Source organism: Primulina eburnea, chromosome 6 (genome assembly GCF_022965805.1).
Source record: "Primulina eburnea isolate SZY01 chromosome 6, ASM2296580v1, whole genome shotgun sequence".
Taxonomy (NCBI): Eukaryota; Viridiplantae; Streptophyta; class Magnoliopsida; order Lamiales; family Gesneriaceae; genus Primulina; species Primulina eburnea.
The window spans coordinates 5,365,219-5,388,105 of record NC_133106.1 but is presented as its reverse complement, the minus strand read 5'-3'; the positions used below and the strand labels follow the sequence as shown (position 1 = coordinate 5,388,105).

General features: G+C 37.7%; 1 protein-coding gene across 1 annotated transcript; it reads right to left on the bottom strand.

Moving 5' to 3' along the window:
- Positions 1–2,394: 2,394 nt before the first annotated feature.
- Positions 2,395–8,688, bottom strand: LOC140833801 (binding partner of ACD11 1-like). Its single transcript, XM_073198224.1, has 5 exons — positions 8,554–8,688; positions 7,330–7,459; positions 4,243–4,318; positions 3,101–3,208; positions 2,395–3,019 (listed from the first exon to the last, which is right to left on the bottom strand). Exons 2-5 carry the CDS (start codon positions 7,443–7,445, stop codon positions 2,591–2,593), a joined length of 729 nt encoding a protein of 242 aa, XP_073054325.1. The 5' UTR covers positions 7,446–7,459; positions 8,554–8,688; the 3' UTR covers positions 2,395–2,590.
- Between the last annotated feature and the right edge of the window lie 14,199 nt (positions 8,689–22,887).

The window sequence follows — 22,887 nt, the reverse complement described above, 5'->3', positions numbered from 1 at the left end:
CTTGTATTTCATTAAATACACACTCATATCTCGAGAAGTCGTCAGTAAAGATAATGAAGTAGGATTGGTCATATTTCGTGCTAACACTTAGCGGGCCATATATAGCTGTATGGATCAAATCCAATAGATTATGTACACGTTCAACTTTCCACAGAAAAAGAGCTTTCGTCATTTTTCTTTTCAGACGGAACTCACATGTTTCAAGAGAGTTAATCTCTGATATGTTAAACATGTATTCTCTCACTAGCTTGTGCATCATTCTTTGGAAATATGACATAGCCTAGTCGGTCACAAGTGTGCTTCATTTAGATTATCTTGTTTTCTTTTGTTTGTCGTTGATATCGTGTTTACTTGGTCATCGTTAATTGGAATATATTTTATTTTTTTAAGTTATAGAGATCATTTTGTAATTTACATGTTCCAATTAAACAATTATTCTTATAAATATTGCAAACACATTTGGCAAATAAACAAGAAAATCTATATTTATCAAGCATATAATTGAAAACAATGTTTTTAATTGAGTTCGAACATATAAAACTTCTTTTAAAATAACTTAAAATTATTGTTAAAATACTAAGTAAATGTCTCTTATTGCCCTCGCATCAACTCTTGCTCTATTACCCATCCTCAGGAGGATCTCGTCATTCTTTAACATTATATTTCTTGTAATCACCTTCAAATCATTGCATAGATGAGATACACATCCAGTATCTAATTATCGAATAAGTTGAATTAATTGAGACATTTACTTCAATTAAAACATACTCTTGCCAGAACTCTTCTGCATTAGATATTCCTTGCAATTGAGCTTCCAATGTTCAGACTTTCAATGTTCAGACTTTTAGCAGTGGAAGCAAACATCTTCTACATTATTCGGCTTTATGATCCTTTTAGAAGTGTCTAGAGCATGCATCTTACTTGGTTTGTTTTTCTTGGAATGAGCTGAACATTTATTTCTCTTCTCTTTTGAGACTTTCTTCGTCCCAGATGAAAAATCCACTAAGAAAACATATTTTTCCTTTTAATGGTGTCTTCATAGCTAGTAACCATGTTAGGCAGCCCTTCAAGACCGCTCTCCATCTAGTTCATACTGAAATTCACCACAAACTCATCAAACGATGGCGGTAATGACAGTAGTAGAATGTTTGTGAACAATTCAATTGTAGTAACAAGGTTTATGCTCACTAGTTTCTCGATGAGCCCAGTCATCCTCACACCATGCTCATGGACCGAGATCCCTTCTCACAGGCGTGACGTAATGAGCTCTTTGACAATAGCATCCTTTTGTTCATCATATAACTTTTGTAGGTTACCGTAAGTGTCAGCAACATATATACCTTCCTCAAACCCTCGTTCTAACTCGTTTGACATAGAATCCAACATATATCTCTTACGCTGCGTTTGGTAGGGATGATAAGGTGGGTTTATTTTTTTTAACCCACCTTATCCCTCGTTTAGTACGCATAATTATTTAACCAAGTCAATATCTCCTATGAATGATTAGGTTACATTAGGTGTGTTAAAATAATACCTCCTCACCCCCTAGGATTATTTATCCAACTCTTAATTCTTCCTATTTTTCAATTTTACCCTTCTCCTATATTCAAACTCACCACCACTTCCCGCCACGAGCGCCGCCGCCGCCGCCGCCAGCTGACCGCCGACCGCCACCTCCGGCCGACAACGGCCGCCGGCTGCCGCCGAGAACCAGCCGACGCCGGACCACCGACCGTCGCCGCCGACCGATAACTTCCGGCCAGCTGGCGGCCGTCGACACCGCTGACTGCTGGCCGCACCGACGTTGCCGGAACGTCGTCGTCGTAGTCGCCGCCGCCGCCGCCGGAGTGGAAGAAGAAAAAAAAAGAAGAAAGGACAATTTTGTCCTTTCATCAAAAAATTCAAAATTATCCTACACTTAAAAATCGTACCAAACATAACACCATATATTACATTCCTACAACAATCATTTTCTTTATCATTTACTACTAATCATTAGTTTATTTTATCCTCCAAACCAAACGCAGCCTTAGCTTACAAATCATGGTCCCATCATTTCTCAAGCTTAGACAATTTCCTCCACAAAGACATTGGCAACAACCATTTTTGAAGGCACTTTTGTGAGCACATATTATGTTTTTTCAATATTTAAATTTTTTAAAATTCTTCGGTGAATCCAAGTAATTTGGTCCGATTAACTTGTTTTGATCGAGTATAACAGATAGAGATTTCGCGACGACATCGTAAACATACTGAAATAGAAACAATAAAGTAAATGTCAGAATTAGATAAAATCATAAAATAATATTAAAGAAAAAATAGTTTTACATAAAAATCAAGTAGATTTGCTGGACATCCACTCTACCAAATACAACAATTAATAACCACGAGGCGATATCGTGAATTTCAATCATACATCCCTACCTTCAAACATGTTCCTTGAATATACATTAATACAAACAACAATTTAGTACTCAGTCACATATCTATCAAAAAGTACTGCATAAACAACCAAACCGGTGTCACGAGGAAAACAAAATCAATAATAACTAAAAAACACTATTAGGATTATTTGAGTAGGTCACATTATTTATTTATTAACACCGCGATTACCTAAATCAGCAGCGGCCTGAGCAGCTCTGTTCAGAGCACCTGATACCCAAAGAGCTCCCTTGGAGAAGTAACTACTATTGACCACAGCATTTGCTGCAGAAATCACAGTTCTTCCAGTAGCAGAAACGGCTGTTTTCGTAGTATCTGAAACATGGTATCTTTGGTTCACTGATCTCGCTGCTTCAACCCCAGCAAATAACTTGTCAGTCAATCCAATTCTTTCACTTAATTCAGCAACTTTGGCCATTGCTGTGGCGGATACTTGGTGAGATTCGTCGAAGGCTTTCGCCTTGCCAAATGCATCTTTTCCGAGAATGTATCCTTTAGCTACCATTGTTTTGACTACATCCTGAGCCAGAGTCACAGCTTCACCAGCAGAGGGAACAATCTTGTATTCTTGAGAATGCTGCCAAAATAAGTATAAGTAATGGGTTACCTATCCCGAAAAGGAATGATTGTCTAGATATAACAAAAGAAAGACACCCACACTGCTATAATCTTCAATTTTCCATGAAGGACGGTTCCAGAGATTATTGTCGTCTTCGTAATTTCCCCACCGGGTTATGCATACTGGTTGATCCACAATAGTTGCTCCCTAAAATCAACATTCAACATCAGTCGGTAAGACTCCAAGGACCCTCAAATCACTAACAACAAAGCATATGACAGATTCAAACAACTACACAAAAGCACCAAGAAATGAGCAAAATTAGATGTCATTGTTGATCCCTAAAATGATTGTAGACATGATATTTTTCATGTATGACATTCGGCAAACAGAAAATTCATATCCCTAACAACCAAACATATTCCCTATACAACCATGCCAATCATAGCATTCCTCGATGTTATAAAATAATATGTTTGGGCAAGCAAAAAAGAATTATTTGACGAAAACCTGAAAGCTACACAGCACTCGACCAATCAGATGGAATTTATCAAATTCATAGAACATGAAAGAAGCGTTGGAACATTGCAAAATAGGTTCAGATTTAAAAAACAGTAAATGTAACACATCAACAGCGACGGACCGCATGAAAAATGCTTTAGATTCCGGATTCACTGGTCCTGTTCAGGGGGGGCTCAGATACAGTCTCTTTCGATTATTTTTTCCTTAAAACCATAAATAGGTAAGTTTTAAAGAAATATGAAATAGGAACATACAAAAAACTACAGTAAAGTTTAAAAAGTTCACTATTATTTTTTGCAAGGAATGGTGACTCAAGGGTGCAAAAAGGAAAACCTGGGTGAAATTATGATTTATCATGGATGAGAAAGGACCATAGCCACATGATACTAAAGCCGTCCCAGGAAGAAGGGTGTTGAATGGTCTACTTTTGATTGGTTAAACGTTACGAAACAAATATAAAAAAAAAATAGAAAAAGACCATAATCACACCTGCATTTGTGTTTTTTGGAACTGCAGCATCATTTAAACTTTTTTTTAATGGATCATTAGACTTTAATCTCTTCTAATACTTGAGAACAAAAGTATTATACTGTCCAACTCGGAACTAAAGCAAAATCTAGCATGTGCAATCATGATGCCATCAGACACATTAACTCTGAGACTGCACTTATTTATTAGACTCTCAGTCACGAGATTCGACTAATACCAGCAGAACTTACACTGAGCAGGACAGCAGTTTCCAGAGCGTGAGGATCTGTAAATGATACATAGGCTGTACTTATACGTTCACCAGCTCTGTTGATTCCATTAACAACATAAATCATATCGAATTAAGCAACTGTTACACTTCGAAAGGAAACTAATGAATAGAGCAAAGAGTAAATGAAACTAATGAATAGAGCAAAGAGTAAATGACAAAAGTCTTTTCAACCACGGATCCATCAGTCCAATTTAAAGGCAAGCTGAGAAAATTTATGGAACTCAAAAACAAGTACACGTGGACAGCATACATAATTTAATATTTAAATGGATTGAATGATGCATTCAACATGTTTAATTCAGTTTAAATATTTATATGTTTATTTTCTTGAGATTTATTGTATTTCTCGAGTTTAATATTTTCAGGCGAATATTTGATACTTGACCGGGTATAGGAGGCCGGAGACAATTAAGGTGCAAAAATTAAATGTTATATTTTCATTTTAAGCCAAGATTTATTTATAATAAATGATTTACGAATTATACAATTTACAGTCAAATTTAAATCATTAGATGAATTAAAATATTTTTAAGCATGATATTAGCAAATTTCCATAAATAAGAGATTTTAATCTTGAGCATGATTTTTAATATTTAATATCATGCGAACACACACAAAAACGTGAAAAAGCTAGGGTTTGGCCTCCAAGTAGCCTCCTCCACTTCTCCACATCTTTCTACAATATTTTGGTGAATTTTCACAAATTTTTGGCAAGCAAAAAGTCTAGCAATCGTCCTCCGTGCATCCTCTACGTTCTTTTGCGCATGTATTCGCTTATTCGAGCTTTTAAACGCAAATGCATGTTCTAAACCTTTTTTATGCATTAATCTTGTTATATACTGTTATTTGATTATAAATATGCATGAAAAACGTTCCCTTCATGAAAGATTTGAATTAAAATTGTTTATACACATGCTGAAATTTTCTGCACAAGTTTATTCAAGTTTCCAAGAATTTTTTATGCGTAGGACTTCGTGTGGATCATCGGACTAATGCTGCTTGGTATGGGCATGAATTAGGATGTGTCTAGATGTTGTTTATCAGTCCTTGTAAGGTCGGAAGTGGGCTAGTCGCGCATAGGAAGCATGGAGCGCAGCCGTTGCTGCAGCGCGCACAAGTACGGCTGTTTGGGTTCAGCCAAGTGGTTCTTGGGGTCTGGACCTTGTCTTAGGGTCTTAAAGTGAGCCTGGTCTCGGTCGATTATGTCTGGTTGGGTAGGAAAGTCGCTGGAAGGGCGAAGTGACAGCTGTGCGCATGGAACCCGCGATAGGCGCTGTCACAGTTTGCATGATCTACGGCTTTTGCATGCGACCTGAGTTGCTAAAGGTTGTATCAGTGTCTTGGTTAGGGTATAGGGCTTGGTTAAGTGCTTGTTCAAGCCATTGTTTGTTTGGAGCCGTAAGGAACCTGAACGTGTCAAAATTGGGCCAAATAGAGCATAGAACGAGTCCCGAGTTACATGGCTTGTGTGGAATGGTTTGGGCTGTTCTAGTGGTGGTCCTAAGGGTTTGAACAGTAGGTTAGAATGTTGGTTAAGGGTTAGTCGAGTCTCGAGTCGTTCGGTAAGTCGTTTATTTAATTCGCGAGTCATACGGATAAGATGCAAGTTTATGGGCCGTTTTGAGTTGTAAGTTTTAAGTTGGAGCAGCATACTTGGGGGTCGATCCAACGAGGTCCATGACGTTAGTAAATAAATATAACGTGCAAAAATATTTTTGAGATATGTAAGTTGTCTTGTGACTAAATTATGCATGTAGAAGCCGGAGAACATGCCCGGCGACCTTCCCAAATTATCTTATGATTGGTAGTGGATATCCAGTCCAAAGGCTGTGGTGATCCTTGTCAGTCAAGCGTTGTTGTGTTAGTTTGATCAAACGAATTATGTTATGGTGTCACATTTCAGTGAGCAGAACTCTACGCAAAATGTTCGCATTTTATGATTATTTAATTTACCTATCAAGTATGTTTAAATTGCATAAATTTTTATTATGTAGTATTTGTTATTCACGGTTTATGCATCCTGAGTCTTTAGACTCACTAGATTTGATTGATGCAGATGAAGTTGAGGAGACTGAGGTGGCTCGGAGACCATAGACAATACACGCCCGATGGCCTTGCAGTTTATGAGCTTTATGCATGTTAAAACTGATTTAATACTCTAATTTATTCTATTGCATTTTGGTTGAGAAACAAACTATTTCTTTGGGTGTTTTAAAATATTTTATGGATGTCGACGTGGATAATTTTTTACGCCTCAAAATATTCAGAATTTGAACTGTTTATATTTTTTTAGTTTCGAATTTTAGGTTTATAAATGATGTGTAGGTTTTTATTGAGTTTAAAAGTTAAGAGTTATGTATTTAATTAGATAGAAAATCTTATTTTCCGCATATTTTATTTTAAGTAGTAAGTGAGAGTTGTTACAATTAGGCTCACTCTTGTCAGCGAGGGATATCTTAGACAGGTGATTTCATGCAAATTGATGAATGATTAAATTTGAATATCAAAACATGCAAAAGATTCCAGTGTACCCTTATTAGTAAATTAAACTCCCTTTCAGTTTACTTTTGTCGTGAGTTCTTAGAACATATGTACACACAGTATTATAAATTATATGGACCTGCAACGATTAAATTCAAGATCAAAATACACTACACAGTTTTAACTTCCTTCCAGTAGACATTTTAGTGAGTTCATAGAAAACTAATACAAAAACACAAAGACATGCACCTTGTAGACAACATACTTTAAACTCACATGGACCTGCAACTATGTTAACATAGAAAAAAATTGCTTTTCTGTTCCTCTGGTAAAAGTAGACCTTAAGTTCAGGCATGTGTGAGAGAGTGTTTTAGGAGGAGGATCCCAGGCATAACTTTCGTTGCCCAAAATCCGCAGCTTTTAAATTGGGCACAAGAACAATCGAGTAAAAGATAACTCGAACAGAAGAATTGATGTAAAATCCATGAATATGTTAAGTAGACACACACATGAATCAAGTATAAAAAGTATACAGTGATATGTGACGTTAAAATCTGGAGGGTACCTGACAATCTCCACATGCTCGACTGCACCACAGAAAGCAAAGAAATCATAGACATCCTTTTCCGTGACTTTAGGAGACAGACTTGATACTTCTACAATATAACCACTTCCACTCATTTCTGTAGATAAACCTGAAAAAACAAATGTTTAATAACTTTAAAATTTCAGAAAAATTGTAATCTCTGATTACCAAGAAGCAGCCTTGTTAAGATTCCCGTCTGTTCCAACACTAGAGGATTTCTTTATTAGTTTCAAACATAGTGGATATTACTTTACATCTAAAAAATGAGAATCATTGGCTAGGATAATGCTCTAACAAATTTGTTTCTCAGTTACATGAGACACTTTATGAACTCCTAGACAAATATAACACATCATTTTTAAGTTTTTAGATACCATGAAGTCTTACTATGACGTCTCCCCGAAAAATGATTACTTGATGAATGGATATCTTGCATGGCTAAATGGTGTTTGATCTAAGACAACCCAATTTCGCTGTTCCCAGCTTTCAGGCCATTGTGCCAGACGGTTTTAATGTTAATCATAAGGAATGCTGCCAATACAGTTTTTTCCAGGAATATTTTCGAAAAGGTCACATGAAAAGGGCATCCAGAAGCTTCTAAATCCTGAATATGGCTTTTCATTCCCGCTTGAATGCTTTCTAGTTTCATAAAGTACATTATTAAAATGGCAAGATCTTGGTCTGCAAATCAACAGAAAGAGAAGTAGTTATTCAACTTAGAACATTAAAGGAAAATTATGTACAGCCAATGCGACATGTATTCCTCATTTTTAATTTCTTTGTTGGTTCCACAGGAATTAGTTCAGTGAAGTATAAACCCTCAAAACAAGGGTATGCGCCGTAAATACTGTAGAATTTATCATCCATGAAAGTGAATAAACAAGACGAAACAAATAAATAAAATGAACAAGTATAATTTCCGGTAACGACAGCTTCATTCTCAAGAAATAAGAATCACCAGATCAAATAAAATCCAGAACCGAAAAAATGCAGCGATTTTGCCAAAAAAAATAATCTAAATCTAAACAGAATTCTTCCTGCAATTGACAATGAAAGAATCACGAGAAAAAATCACAAAAGGGTTCTGCAATTGACAATGAAAGAATCACGAGAAAAAAATCACAAAAGGGTAGCTGAAAAACAATCCAATTACAAAAAGACTATATAGAAACACAAGTTAAAACAAAAATTTGATCAACGCGCCTTTTGTTTGATCTCTGAATTGTGGAGAAATTTGAGAGCTTGAAGATGATGTTTCGTGACGAAAGCAGATGATCTAAAATCTAGAATGAAGTATCCGACAGAACTCATAGAAGCTTCCTGACGAAAATAAATATTTACATAAGGATCCCTGAACTTTAATATATTATCTCGTTGAAGCTTAACAATTCCAAATCGCTCCTCTCGGTCCTATTAGTTTAAGGTGAAAAAGAGCCACCTGTGAAAGATTAATAAAAATAATAAATAAATTTGACAAAATTATTTAGTAAGAATTTAGGGATTTTCATTATATAGATTTAATATGAAAGTTCACTGTTCATTTTTTTTCAAAATATACTAGAATTTTTTTTTTCTGTCCTAAGCTTTCGGCCGAACGCATACTCATATATGTAAATGTTTTGCACTATTTAAAAATAAATCAACCAACCTAATATTTTCAAATCCAAAATCACAATTCAAAACATGATATCAAACACGTCAACCAAACCTAAACTTAGCATTTTTCAAAATAAAGCGTAAGTACATCTTAATCTCTCAAAAGAATTATAAGTCATGAAATCTTTAAAGTAAATTTAAATCATAAACAAAATTTCGGAAAACTAGTGACAATCATCGGGTTATGTGCACCATCAGTTCAACTAGTTCAACCATCAAATCCTCCATCACCATCATGCTCACCTGCATCGATCACACCTAATGAGTCTATTGACTCGGCAAACATTAATCATGATAACAAGTAATACATATACATTTACAAGCAACAGTGAAAATACTTTTAATCAATATAGCTGTTTAGCACGATTGATTGGTCAATGACGCAAATTAGCTGGGGGGCAGTTTTTTTAGCCAAAATCCTTGAAGCCCAAGCCACAGCCCAATGGATAAAGCCCAAGTAAAGTGGTAGCTGGTCCAACGAAAGAACGTTGCTGCCAGTTATGGCCATTACCCAAGGTAGAAGATCGTCTAGTGATCGTGGAAAGGAGAAACTGATGTGCAGAATGTGATTAAAAGGGAGGGAAGGGAATCAGAAAAGTCCCGACAAAATCAACACAAAAAAGCCATAGCAAAAGCTCTGCATAATTTCTCTCATTTGTTCTGTTGTTTATTTCTATTTCCAGCAATCTTCTTCTATATATTTTAATATGTCCATCCAAGTTTCATGTAAAAGCTTTGTTCGAATTTATAAAAGCATAATAAATGCTGATGTTGTTTATGGATTCTTCCTTTAATTCCATTATATTCCTTATTTCGTGTTCACATTCTTGTAGTCATTTCGAGGGAATTAGAACGAACAATCGAATCGAGACTCGCAACGCTTGGTAAACGAAGTCGGATCATTTAACATTTGGTATGAACACGTGCCTGGCACGCCCCGCAATTTTCGTGAGTAACAAATTGGCACAACCAGTGGGACCCAATGCCTCCAAAGCGTACTGAGAAGAATGAAGAAGTTCCTCTATCACAGGGAAAAGGTCATCGCTCATAGAAAGTAAAACCGATGCAGATGGAAGAACTGTTGAAAGACTTGTTCACCAGTTCGAAGAGGAGAATATGAAGGAAGGAGTTGTTATTGCTGGTGGTGATGGATCGTCAAAAAAATTCATGTTGACTATGTAAAATAATATCCGCAGTGATCTCAGAGAAATGACCCAAGCTTTCGCTGTTGTTATGATGGAATTTGTGGCAGAGGTGTAGGAATTGAGGAAATCTGCAAAAGAAGAGGTGGTTACATCAGAGAACGATAAACTTCAAGAAACTGACATTAAACTGCTGAAAGATCAAGGCCAAGGATCAGGGGTTTCTCAAGCAGGTGAAAATCGCCGCTTGAGGGAAACACTGATTCCTGAATCTGCCAGGGAAGGAAGATATACTCCTCCGCACAAAAAAAAATGAGGAATTGAGGTTAAAATTCCAAAATTGCAGTAACAGTAAACAAATGGCTGGTAATATGTTCTCTGTGACGTCTCCTAAGTTACATCCAAGGATGTATGGTGATGGGGGAATGCGTGGATATTCAGTGCCAGGTTTGGGGAATAACACTCGGGGGGCAATCTATTCTCCTCACCAGTTACGACAAACTCCAGCGTTGGATTTTGAGACGGTACGTGATGTTATTCAAGAGTTGTATGGCCCAGGAGTGAGGCCAATCAACCGACCAGAATTCCATAAACCGTATCCTGATGTTGTGGATCGTGACAAACCTTATCCAAGAGGATACCGCATTCCAGACTTCACATTATACTCTCGAGAAGATGGTCAATCTAGCGTGGAACATGTGGCCAGGTTTACAATTTAGTGTCGGGAGTTAGCAAATTTGGAGAACTTTTCTAATTACAAGTTACGTTTGTTCCCCAATTCCTTGACCAACACTGCTTTCACGTGGTATGCAACGCTACCTCGAAACTCTATAATGACTTTGCATGATATGGAACATCAGTTCCATACATAATTCTTCAGAACGTTGCCTAAGATCAGTATAGTGGAATTGTCAATGGTGGTCCAAAAATCTGGGGAATCTGCTAATGTTTTTATTTGTAAATTCAAGAAGGTGAGAAGAAGATGCCGAATTTTCCTCCCCGAATTAGAATATGTGAAGATGGCACAACGAGGGCTCGATTTTGATATTAGAAAGAAGTTCCAAGGGATGAAATTTCGTGATTTTTATGAACTTGCTGCCAAAGTATCAGAGTATGAGAAATTATTACGAGAGGAGAGTCATAAAAAAAATCTACAGTGTGCTCTTATTTCCAGGAAGTTGCATTGGCAGAAGTAGCAAATTCCAGATCACGTTTTGTCCATTTCTTGAAACGCAAAAGTGAAGAACTTTCCAAGAAAAACATTCCTCCAGTGCAAACACCATATACTTTCGATGCATCAAAGACGAGGGAAATTTTCGATCACTTAGTGAAGGAAAAGTTTATAACATTCCCCTCAGATCACAAACTACCCACTAAGGAGGAGTTGAAAGGAAGAGAATACTGTAAGTATCACAATTCCTTCAACCATAATACTAATGCTTGTTGGGATTTCAAGAACGTCTTGCAGGAAAGAATCAACAAGGGGGTCCTGAAATTTCCCCGAGAAAAAAGAAGCAATGATAGTGAATGAAGATCCTTTTCCCCCGATAGCCAATGTGAACATGAGAAGTACTGACTTGCGTTTCTTGATCAATGAGAGGAGGAGTGGAAACAAGGACAGGTCCATCAGGCCACGAGTTAATATAAAGAAGTGTTGGGTGCCTCGGGAAATGATGTTTGAGGTTAAAGATAATAAGACAGAAACTTTTCATGGAAATGGCCACTATCACAGTGGAGATGATATGTATTTTAGTGGGAGGAATATGAGGTGCCGTAGGGGATCCATGGCCAAAAGGCCGGAGAACCAGTACCTTAGAAAGTTTTCGTTTCATGGGCCAATGAATGGCGAGGGAAGGAGTGACCGGCAGTCATTCCAGAAGCTAATCCAGAGGGAACCACCTCTAGACACCGATAATAGATATGAAAGGAAGTCTCGTTTTGTTATTCCTCCGAGCAATCCCAAATGACGTATGGAAACGAGTAGAGCATCAAAAATTCCCAAAACCGCTTTCTCAGACCCAAAAACGACATTTGTTGAGAGAAAAAGCTGCTGAGCGCATATCTAAGGTGGAGGAATCACTCAGAGAGAAGAAGAAATTTGGAAGGAAGGCCACTGAAAATAAAGAAGAGGAAGGTGATGATTTTTTATCAAAGGAAGACGGTGAACCAATCAAGAAAGCTACTTTCAAGGTGGGACAGATTCTCGTTTCATTTGAATGTGCCACTGTTAATGCTGCCAGAGGAGTTTAAACGCAAAAGAATGTTTGAATCCAATGTATTCACTGGAAACCAAAGTGGTACAGAATCCATTCAAACTGATATGGAAAGCCGTTGTCTAGAGTGCTAATAGATAATGGGTATGCTGTGAATATTTTGCCATACAGAATCCTTCAGAAGTTGGGGAAGAATGTGGAAAAATTGATCCCTACCGAAGTCTCTGTGGGAGCTTTTACTGGGGAATCTACAAAAACTTTGGGAGAGCTGCAAGCAAACATTACTGTATTGTCTCGATCCTCGTTGTCAGCTTTTTTCGTGGTCAATTCCAGCGCTAGCTTCCAGGCTTTGCTAGGAAGATATTGGATTCAAACTAATCATTGTTGTTAGAGTAGGTGCACGTCGAGCCAAGTGTTGGCCGAGTGTTCACAATGAAACTCTATGTATAAACAGTCTTTATTTTAATAATATTTGAAATTATTTTTTTGGCACTTCTTTATCTGTATACCCATGCTAGTTGCATAGATAAAGTCCTTGAATATAAAAATAGTAGAAAGAATATGAGATGTTCATATGATGAGTATCATGAAACTCATATTTGTAATACTGTATATTCTAAACAGTTCTTAGTTGATTCAGCCGTCGCTAAAAAGGATATAGGCCGCTCGAGTTTGAGACTAGTATCTACGATGTGAGTACCATGTTTCATTGGTAGGGGACATTGTGATGTCCGAACATGCAGATAGGTACTCCTTGTAGAGTTCACTGAACAACCCTCCATAAAGGACTTTCCAAGTGGTTCTCACTTATCGAGTGGAAACGTCCTAGTTTATGTTTGTACACATTAGTCCTTATGACCCGGGACAACATTGAGACTCTATATGCTAGCATTACACTTTGACTTGTTTACCGACTCTCATGAGGTCATCAGGTGGCAAGGTTGGGTGTTTTGTCGAAACATATATGAGTCGATGCATTGTAGTCGGGGATTCACAGTTTACCTTTGGGTATGGATATCCTATGTGATGTCATGTGTATGTAGTTTGAAATCTCTGATCAGGCTATGGTGGTAATTAAGAAAGGGGTTTCTTAGATTACACCATCGATGCAACTACGACATGACACATAGTATCGATTCATTGACAACTCTCGATATACCAATGTGATAGGATCGGTTGTCGTAACAAGAGTGTTTAGAAGGGGGGTTGAATAAATACTCACACTTAAAATTTGTTCTTTAACGATACTTGAGTTCAGTTTAGTGACAAACTGAATTTCGGAATCTTGTTGGTCAATAACAATCAGTTAAACTGGAGTAGTTGCGGAAAGTAACTGACTGAGAGATAGAATACGAAACTGAAAGAAATATGCAAGAGTTGTTTCTGGATGTTCGGAGAATTTAATTACTCCTACGTCACCCCTTCTATTGCAAGGATAGGATATATACTAAAAGACTTTGATCAAGTACAACACTTGTACAGACCCACTTCAGTTTGGACTTACAACTGCCAAAACTGAAACTCTTAGTTCTACACAATATTCTCAGTACGTAACTGATATTAGAACAATTGAATCTAACAGCTTTTAGAGAGTGCTAACAAGCTCAGATTGTAGCCTTGATTGCTACAAGTAATTCAAATGAAAGTGAGCTAAGATTTTGACAGAGTAACAGCAAGCTTAAGATTGAGTAATCGTCACTATTTGTTCTGCTGTTCTTCAGTCATATTTATACTTCTCTTTCAACGGTCACTTCGATATAAATTTGAATTCTAGTATCCGTTGAACGCCACTTCATAATTTGTTGGGCAATTTTCATACGGCGTCTTAATTGCAATAGCCGAAATACGTTGTTCTATGCTGTAATGATTGAGGTGTGGCTTTCCATATTCATTTGATGTTTACTATGTCCTTTTGTCGGTTGATTTTTCTTTCCCGAGAACCATTCAGTTGAGATATGTTTGCGGCTGCGTGTATTAACTGATCGGTTTCCATCTGATCAGTTTTCTTCATTTGTTCAGCTGCTTTCAGTTGTTAAATGTTCAGTTGTCTCAAGTTCAGTTAATTTATTCAGTTTGTCAAACTCCAAAATTTGGTTTCCAACAATTTCCCCCTTTTTGGTGTTTGACAAAACTAAGCATATATTAACTGAAGGATTGAACTTTTATAGACTTTTTCTCAAAAACTGTCTCAAAATGAACTGCTTAATCTGAGTCATACTACACTTCCCCCTTTTTGTCAAACTGAGCCATGTGAAGAGATAATTGTCGAACTTCAGTAGATAAGATGCCGAAATCGGCTGAAATACTGGAGATGGCAGTAAGAACTGAGGTTTGCAGTGAATCTATTTTGTTTGCAACAGATGTTTCTAGTCTTTCAACTCGTTGGTTGATCACATCTTGAGCAACGAAAAGAGCAGCAGTTGTTGCTTTATTCGGCTTGTGTTCTATGGCAACTGAAAGTTCAGTTACAACTTCTTGAATATTCTTCAGCTTTGCAAAAACAAAATCTTCGGATCCATTCAGCTTTACAGAATGATAGTATTGGGTTGACTGAATGGATTTGATGGCATCCATTATTTGATTCATATTTGTCTTGATGGTGTTGATTTCATTGAACAGTGCTTCTGAATTTGAGATTTCAGGAGACATGACTCCTATATCTTCCTGATCTGGCACTTGTTCTGGAGGAGTGAAAATTATCATAGTGCGATCAACTGCCTCTTCTTGACCTTGAGATGAAGAAGGTTGCTTCTGAGCATCAGAAACACTTTGTTATATAATAACAGGGTTATCTGTGGGAACTGCTGTTGAAGAGTCATGGCCTAGTTCTTCTGTTTGATCAACAGCTGAAACTTGGGTGGGTTCTTTAGTTTGAAGGTTTCCAACATTAGGCAATTGCTCTTCCACAGATTTATTGAGTGTTTCCTCTTGGTTCTGAGTGAGCAATTCAGTTTCCTTTTCAGTTTCAGATGTTACTTGCTTAACTGTTTCTGGATCAACCAAAAATTGAGTTGGTTCTGCATTATCAGAGAATTGAATATGTTCTTTAGCAATAAAAGTTTGAACTGGGTCTTCAGATGTAACCAGAAATTCTTGTTCTTTTTGTTCAGTCAGAGGATCAACTGATTCAAGATTATGTGCTTCAGTTTGAGCTTCCTGAGCAACTGACTGAATGATTTCATCAATATTGGTGAAGGTAAGTTCAGTCTCAGAGTACAGATGTTGATCCCCGGCTATTGTTTGTGGAACCTCCTATGCTGATTTTTCAGCAATGAGTTCTTCAGGAGATTCATTCTTCTGAGGTGATGAAGATTTGTATTCCTCTGTTCTTGAAGATTTTTCTGGAAAACAAGTTCTTGATCTTGTTCCCAAAACCTTATTTCCCTCTGTAGACCACTAAGATCTGCATCCAGTTGAGTGAACACAGCTCTATCTTGATATGCAGTTGGCCCTGTGGGGTTGTAGTTTTCTTTCAACTGTTTAACCATCTTAGTCAGTTGATTAACCCGTATTTGATCAAAGAAATACTGTCTCCTTTCCAGTGCTTGAAGAATGGTAGCAGCTTTAACTACCCTCAACACTATCTTTTCTAGTTTAATAAACATCTTCAATTTGGATTTGTGCTTCAGTTTCTTGGCAAAAATTTCGGTCCTGAAGCTTTTCCAACGGTCAAAGGCTGTGAGTTTTGATGTGGCAAATGTATTTACCTCTTCCCAAATTAGATCGATATGAGTTTGAATGGAGTGAGATGGCCTTGGTTCCTCCTCAAGCTTGCCTTTTCCCTTCTCCGTGGTTAGAATATGAGGAATTTGTAAGCCAGATTTTGTAGATTCCGCTGGTTCCTTCAATGTGACGCCTTTTGGTCTAGCTTGAGGTAAAATAGTAGGTTGATTTACACGAGTGAAGGGAGCTTTTACTCTCGTAGGTATCTTTTCAGTTGGAATTGTATCATCAGGAGGGATGACCTGCAATGGAATTGCCTGAATAGGTGTTTCAGCAGCTGACTGAGATAGTTTCTCAGTAATGGTTGGTTCCACTGCTGATATTGTTTTGGTTCTTTGTGTTCTCGGTTTCTTGATAAGTTTGGGAGATGGAGTTTTCTCAGAATCTGTTTCACTGAGAATCAGTTTTCGCTTTGTAGCCTTCAGTTTGGCCAACGTCTTGGCTTTCTTGACTGATTTAGGAGCAGCTTGCTGTATCCCAATCTCCTTCTTGACTTTTACGAATTGTTTAGGCGAGAGATCCATCTTGGTTTTTGGTGGCAATATATTCTTGGCAGTGAATATCTTGATTGAAGGTGGAGTCTTTGGAATACCATAGCCCAACATTTTGTGTGTCCTTAAGATGTCTCAAAATTCTTTTAGCAGCTGAGAAATGTGATTGCTTAGGGTTTGCTTGAAATCTGGCACACATACAGACAGCAAAAACAATATCAGGGCGACTGTGTTAGAGTAGGTGCCCGTCGAGCCAAATGCTGGCCGAGTGTTCACAATGAAACTCTATGTATAAACGATCTTTATTTTAATTATATTTGAAATTATTGTTTTGGCACATCTTTATCTGTATACCCATGCTAGTTGCATAGATAAAGTCCTTGAATATACAAATAGTAGAAAGAATATGAGATGCTCATATGATGAGTATCATGAAACTCATATTTGGAATACTGTATATTCTAAACAGTTCCTAGTCGATTCAGCCGCCGCTAAGAAGGATATAGGCCGCTCGAGTTAGAGACTAGTATCTGCGATGTGAGTACCATGTTTCATTGGTAGGGGACATTGTGATGTCCGAACATGCAGATAGGTGCTCCTTGTAGAGAGTGCACTGAACAACCCTCCACAAAAGGACTTTCCAAGTGGTTCTCACTTATCGAGTGGAAACGTCCTAGTTTATGGTTGTACACCATTAGTCCTTATGACCCGGGACAACATTGAGACTCTATGTGCTAGCATTGCACTTTGACTTGTTTACCGACTCTCAAGGGGTCATCAGGTGGCAAGGTTGGGTGTTCTGTCGAAACATATAGGAGTCGATGCATTGTAGTCGGGGATTCACCGCTTACCTTCGGGTATGGATATCCTATGTGTTTTCATGTATATGTAGTGTGAAATATCTGATCAGAGTATGGTGGTAATTATGAAAGGAGTTTCATAGATTACACCATCGATGCAACTACGGCATGACACATAGTATCGATTCATTGACAACTCTCGATAAACCAATGGTTGTCGAATCGGTCGGGATATATGAGTTGAAGGGACCGTACTGTACGCTAACCATAATTGAATGGTTCTTGCAGGCACTATCATTTGATACCTAGGGAATCATGTAAGCGATGCTGCTAGGCGTTTAACATGATTGGTTGGGTACTATCAGACTTGAGTTCTAACGTTTTTGTTATCAAGGAGTTGATAAGTAAGAATGGAGCAATTGGGGTATGCTCATATAAGGACATGTTTAGTCCGAATCACATGGAGATGTGAACCCACGGCTAGTTGTATCAATGAACCATTGAGGGCCACATAAGTGCTGGCTTTCTAGATCCCGTTGAGAAGTAAAATTAGTTCAATGTGTTGAACGGCTTATAAAGGAGTTTATAAGTGTAAGGAAAAATAGAAGTGTGACTTCTATGAGAGAAACGTAAATTTTAATTTATGGAAGTGTTCCTAAATTAAAATTTGGCCCATTGAATAATGTATTTGAAAATTGTGATTTTCATAAACATTATTATGGACTAAATTAAATTAATTCAAGTGTTGAATTAATTAAACACTAGTGGACCTAGTAGAGTCCAAATAATTAAATTAATTCAAGTGTTGAATTAATTAAATTATATTGAGTCTTGTAGAGCTCAATTTAAATTAATTATTTAACTAGTCGGACTTGGGTAAATTCAAGTAATGTTTAATTAGTCTCAAATATGTTTGAGATAATTAAATTTAGTCCATGGTTTTTATTTTGATAAAAAACCATATAATATGCATGCATGGGAGGTGAAGGGTTGGAGACAACTTTTGCAACTATCAAGGCTTGGCATGCTACTTTTGTCTCTACTTTTTGCAAGTCCAAGACAAGTCTCCCTTCCCCCATTCTAGTATGCACATGGCCGAAACTTCAAGGATTATTCTACCAAGTTTTCTCTCAATTTTTCTCTTCAAGTGTTGAGGAAGAAAAATACTTCTCTTCGAAAAATCCTTTTATTTTTCTAGTGCAAAATAAGAGAGGTTCTAGTTTGCTAGTGGTGGGCCTAATTTTGAAGGAAAGAAAGGAGTTCAAGGAAGCTTGTAGATCTTCATTCCATTCAAGAGCCAAGTTGTATACAATTTGGTTGGAGCCATCATCAACCTCAAGAGGTTGATAGGTAACTATTTCTAAACACACTATGAATGTCATTTTGGTGTTTTATTGTATTTCCTACACAAAATCATGGTGGCCGAAATTTATATGCTAAAATCGAAATTTTTGTGCTTCCGTTGCGTTTCCGGCCACCGTAATCGATCCCCTTTCAGACTGGCTGTTAGGTATAACAATGAACCTATTAACCCTCTGTATAATGTCGCTTCTACTGATATTCCCCCTTCGTCAGTGTCTAGTTTAACTGATGAGCTCATGGGAGTTGTTGCGGCTGAACATGATTCCATACAAAATTTCTTTAGCAGCTCCTTTGTATATTTTGTTTGATTAATGAATATACCATTTTCCAGTTGCTTCACTTGCAGTCCAAGAAAGAATGTCAGTTCACCCATCGTACTCATTTCAAACTTATCCTGCATTAACTTAGCAAACTTTTCGCACAATTTGGGGTTAGTTGACCCAAAAATTATATCATCAACATAAATTTGAACTAATAGAATATGATTATTTTTAGTGAATTTGAACAAGGTCTTATCAACTGATCCGACTGAAAAGTCATGATCAATTAGGAATTTTGAAAGAGTTTTATACCAAGCCCTGGGAGCTTGTTTAAGACCATATAATGCTTTGTTCAAATAGTACACATGATCAGGAAGTTTGTGGTTTATAAAACCTGGAGGTTGTTCAACATATACTTCTTCTTGTAACTGACCATTTAAGAATGCACTCTTCACATCCATTTGGTAAACTTTGAAGTTTTTGTGAGATGCATAAGCAAGGAATATTCTGATTGCTTCCAATCTTGCAACTGGAGCATACGTCTCATCGTAGTCAATTCCTTCTTCTTGTCTATATCCTTGTGCTACTAGTCTTGCTTTGTTGCGTATAACTGAACCGTCCTCGTTTAGTTTATTTCTGTACACCCATTTTTTTACCTATAATGGTTTTTGAAGTTGGTCTTGGAACTAAGTTCCAGACATTATTGTGAGTGAACTGATTCAGCTCTTCTTGCATAGCATTTACCCAGTTAGGATCAGCAAGAGCTTCATCAGTTTTCTTTGGTTCCAGTTGTGAAACAAAGGCTGAATGAATAAATAAATTTAACATTTGATTGCTAGTTCTTACTGAATCAGATTGATTTCCCGGGCTCTAATTCTTTTTCTTGGGATTAAATGGATTGTTATTAAAAACGTGGGTCAAATTTTTGCTTTTTACAATAAATCAAATGTAGCTAAACAAACATAATTCTTAGTTTAACTTACAATATAAACATGAAGTACAAGTCTTGTTCTTACAACTAGTGCTCAATACCATTTATAAACAAACAGTAGTACAAGTCTAACAAAAGAACCACTAGTCCTCTGCTGCGCCCGAGATCACCACGCTATCACGATCATCTCTGTCTCGACCCAGATCCTGCCCCACCTGTTGTTATGCACACAAACAGACATAACAACAGCCGGAAAACCGGTGAGAACAAATCCCAGTATAAACATGTATACATGCATTAAACAATCTAAAACATGAAACATGCTAATATGAATGTCATTCATATAAAATCATGCAATGCAAGTCTAATCATGTCTAGATGCGACTCGACTAGAACTCTAGGGATCCCGTTGTGAATAAGACGTCACTGTCTGTCACCTACCCTCCCAATCGAGGTGCTGTACGTCTTATTCCTAGACTTCGGCCTGATCTGTATCCGCGTCTACAATAGGGGCAGTGATCTTCCCCTAAGCTGTGATATCGCCGAACGTCTAGTAGTCTGCCTGATCTCCAGACTGTCCTATCTTAATGCATGAATACACAATCTGTAAACAAGCATAATCGTTCTAATGCAATGCCACATGATCTGTAAACAAAGCATAGCAAGATTTGTATACAAGTTCTATAAACAAATCTATAAACAATCATAATCATATCAAGATATAATCAATAAAACAAGTATGTGATTTTGGTTGGGAAACTCAAATGTGATCTCATTTGAGTCGCAAGTCCCCAAACAAAACATGTACTATACCTTTCGTCGCACAGTTGCTGTCACGGTTGACACTACGAATCTGAAATGGAAATGTTGATACAAAATCTATCAATCTCTTATCTAATCAACACATATCCAAGTTACTACGTGATCTCGATACAATTTGACGGCATAACGACGTATATTCTTAACACCGGTCAATCCAATCTCAACAAATATCACACATATACCATCCTCAATTCACGATCGAATCAAATACACAACACCATATTCAAAATCGATACCTCGTATTCCTACACATGCTGAAATTCATAAGAAATACGTACGACGTCCTTTCTTGGTTCTAGTTTCGATTATAAACTCATAATCCTTACTAGACTATCTAAATATAGTCATAATAGCATTTCCCTTACATGAGCTTCTTGAAACATGTTAAAACGGAATAAAAAGTGTACCCTTTCAACGCCTTCGACGCAAGGAACAAGAATCTCAACTCGGAACTAAATTCGGATAATCGAATCTTGTAAAACTAGCAAAGAAGGCTTGCAAGAACTTACTGAATTCCCTTGGAGGTGTCTCGGTTATCAGCTGCGTGAAATGAAGGAAACGAAGACACCTAATAGATATTGCATGAAACTCCACACATGGCTATGTCTTTTCGTAACACGCAATACCGCGGGTGCAGTAACGTAAGGAGCGCGGGTGCGCTATGGCTTCGGCAGAACTTTTATTTTTCACAAGTGATGACCGCGGGTGCGGTCATGTAACTACCGCGGGTGCGGTCTCAGCACCGCGGGGGCGGTATAATTCTACCGCGGGTGCGGTGTGGCTACGGGAATGTTACTAATTTTCTGCCCATTGCACCGCGGGTGCGGTGCTTACAAGCACTGCGGGTGCACTGTAACTTCGAATTACAATGGCATAATTCTACATTTTACGCCAAACTTCTTCATCTCTTATTTCTTATCTCTATACACATTGTGCATAACATATCTCTCAAGTCAGAATGATCACTCGGTGTTCTGGGCATTACATTTCTCCCCCTCTAAGAAATGATTTCGCCCTCGAAATCGCACATCATTCTATCAATGCAAGTATCAACAATAATAACATTAAAGTTAAATCAATACTTACATCATTGAAATAACGCGGGATGTTTCTGACGCATATTTGCTTCTGTCTCCCACGTCGCTTCTTCGATGCCATGACGACTCCACTGAACTTTCACAAGTGGAATAGTCTTTGTTCTGAGTTTCTTTTCTTTCCGATCCAGGATCTGTATCGGTTGTTCCACATAGCTCAAAGTATGATCAAGTTCAGCTTGGTCAGGTTGAATGACATGAGAAATATCTGGCATATATCTTTGCAACATTGATACATGAAACACGTCATGTATTCCGGATAGAGAAGGAGGAAGTGCAAATCGATAAGCTCGATCGCCAATCTTCTCTAGAATCTCGTAAGGACCAATGTATCGAGGAGATAGTTTCCCGTGTTTGCCAAATCGAACAACGCCTCTGAATGGAGAAATCTTTAAGAATACTCTATCTCCTGCCTCAAATACTAACGGTCTACGTCTGATATTGGCATACTTTGCTTGTCAATCTTGTGTTGTCTTCATCCTCTTCTGAATGAGTTTCACCTTCTCTGTCATGTCACGAATCATATCTGGCCCAAGTTCTGGTACCTCTGAAACGTCATCCCAGTATAGCGGAGATCTGCACTTCTTGCCATACAAAGCTTCAAACGGTGCCATCTCAATATTCGTCTGATAACTATTATTGTAAGAGAATTCGCAAAGAGGTAGGGAATCTTGCCAACTAATGCCAAAATCTAGCACGACGGCTCTCAACATATCCTCTAATGTCTGGATAGTCCGTTCTGACTGTCCGTCTGTCTGAGGATGGTAAGCAGTACTCAGGTGTAAAGTCGTACCTAAGGCCTGCTGTAAACTGTGCCAGAAGTGTGAAGTGAATCGTGGATCACGATCCGATACGATAGACTTCGGCACTCCATGCAATCTGACTACCTCTCGAATATAAATCTCCGCCATCTGATCCTGTCTATACGTCATTCTGTATGGAATGAAACAAGCAGATTTGGTCAATCTGTCAATAATAACCCAAATCGCATCGCAGCCTCTGGATGATCGTGGTAACTTCGTCACAAAATCCATGGAAATGTG